At 40.4% G+C, this 2,031-nt stretch overlaps 1 protein-coding gene across 1 annotated transcript in view; it reads right to left on the bottom strand.

Moving 5' to 3' along the window:
* Window positions 1-786, bottom strand: part of LOC107298155 — a 17,910-nt gene extending 17,124 nt beyond the window's left edge. The window contains exon 1 of the mRNA XM_015827518.1: window positions 453-786. Within this exon, the coding sequence (XP_015683004.1) occupies window positions 453-786 (334 nt within the window). The remainder of the gene's footprint in view (window positions 1-452) is intronic.
* Window positions 787-2,031: the final 1,245 nt, after the last annotated feature.

Here is a 2,031-nt window from a genome sequence, read left to right as displayed (position 1 = left end):
GAAAAGTGAACAAGAATGGACAGTGTTGAATCTTGGCGATTGCCTGGGGAAGACCCTACGGTTTTCTTGGCAAGATTTCAGAAGTGGTTTGCCATTGCCTCCTTCCTAGGGCTGAGAGTGACTGGCCCAGCTGGCTTTGTGCCTAAATCAGGATGAGAAGTCCCAGTCTCCCAGTTTCTAGCCTGATGCTTTAACCATTGCACTACACGGATCCTTGAGACAATATAAAATGAAGAAATGGGGAGGGACTTTCTTTTTTTCCCCCCCTACTTCCCTCTTTCCAGGATTCCCCTTTCTTACAAGGATCTAGATTGAGGGGGCCTTCTTCGTAAGAGGAAGAGATTTGGAATACAAACTTGTGCAACTGGCATTCAGATAAACCTTAATACAGTTTAAGAATTCCAAAAGAACACATTCACTGTCTAGAAAGGTATACCACAAACATCACTTACCAACTAGATCTAAAATCGTGGCTCCTTCAGCTCTAAGAGAAGCAGTAATCACAACACAAATATATTTGCCCTCTTCATTCAGCTGTATTTGTGGAAGGAAAAGGGCGGCATTTCCATTTTTTAACTGAATTGTATCCAGCCTTGAACCAGCTCTATTTGAAGAATGTTCTCCAGCAATAACTGAACAAAGTTTTTCTATTTTATTCCCTTCAGATGTTTGCAAATACCAGATGAACGTTGTTTTTTTGATATCCAGTTCTGGAGGAGGGTAATCAGAGATCTCACATTGAAGTGTCACATTTTTACCCAAGGTTGCTGTCTTCCAAATTGGCATGCTTATTTTCAAGGCTTCTTCACAAAAGAAATGAAAACAAATGGATTACAGATTATGATCAATTGTACCTTCTTCTTCCCTCTTTTCCTCCCCTCCCAATTCTCACATTTTATAAGGAGTATTGCAATGATTGAATGGCAAGAGACGGAGAGCAATAAGAGATCATAAAGATTAAGTGGAATATTGACTACTTTTGGAATAAGGCAGAATTTGACAAGGAGTTACACAATCCAAATGGCACAATTGTGACTGCATAATTACAAGCAAATTCAATATTACTACAATGGATAGTTTTGTTTTTCATTAGCTAATTACAGTTCAATCATGGTCCAGCCAGTGTTTCTCAACCTTGAAAATTTTAAGGCATGTGGACTTCAACTCCCAGAATTCCACAGCCAGCAATGCTGGCTATGGAATTCTGGGAGTTGAAGTCCACATGCCTTAAAATTGTCAAGGTTAAGAAACACTGAGCTAGAATATTTCAATAAGGAGTCAATTGGCATCAATGCAGTATGACAATAATGACACAGAAAACTCTAATCCGGAGCACCCAGTTCTGGCTTAATAGAATGTATGAACTCAGCCCCTGTGCAGAAATGAGAAGACAAGATGGAGCAATTTACTAAATTTAAACCAATCAGCAGTTTATAACATTACAGTCTTTAAATCTCCTTACGATACTCATTTAACTACCATCACCCCATATAGTGTCTCTTGTAAAAAGTACACCTGTAAATTAATTTCACAATGATGAACAAGTAGCGTATGTGTTTTTGTCAACAGTAAAGGAAAGGTCAAGGTAACACCTGTATTCTGAGGCTGAGTTTGATTAAATAATGAACATATTGAATTAGATTTAGATAAGCATGACCACTCAGGTTGTACTTCGTGGTTTATGGTTGGGAGTTCTCAGTAGACCAGGATTCTGTTACTTCAAACAAGGAGTTAATATAAATAACAGCGGAATAGCACGAAGCTATTACTCTTGAGTGGAGCTCGTTTCAGATTCATACACAGACCCAGAGCACGGAGTTTAACGAATAAGGGGGCTCGTTTCCTGTGAGGAATAAGTTACAAGAATTCACCTTTGCTCTGGGCGAGAAATGCATTTTGCCAAATGCGCCGGCGCTCGTTGAAGGAGCGAGGGCAGGTAGCTCCGCGCCAGAGATCCATTTCTGACTTCTTAAAGTTGTGTCCACTTCCCTTGCGCGGTCGGCCCCGTTTCTCCTCAAACAGCCGCCGCCC

This window comes from Protobothrops mucrosquamatus, unplaced genomic scaffold (assembly GCF_001527695.2).
Source record: "Protobothrops mucrosquamatus isolate PMUCROS unplaced genomic scaffold, P.Mucros_1.0 scaffold3749, whole genome shotgun sequence".
In the NCBI taxonomy this organism is placed as follows: domain Eukaryota; kingdom Metazoa; phylum Chordata; class Lepidosauria; order Squamata; family Viperidae; genus Protobothrops; species Protobothrops mucrosquamatus.
This window is presented reverse-complemented; position numbering and strand designations above follow the sequence as displayed.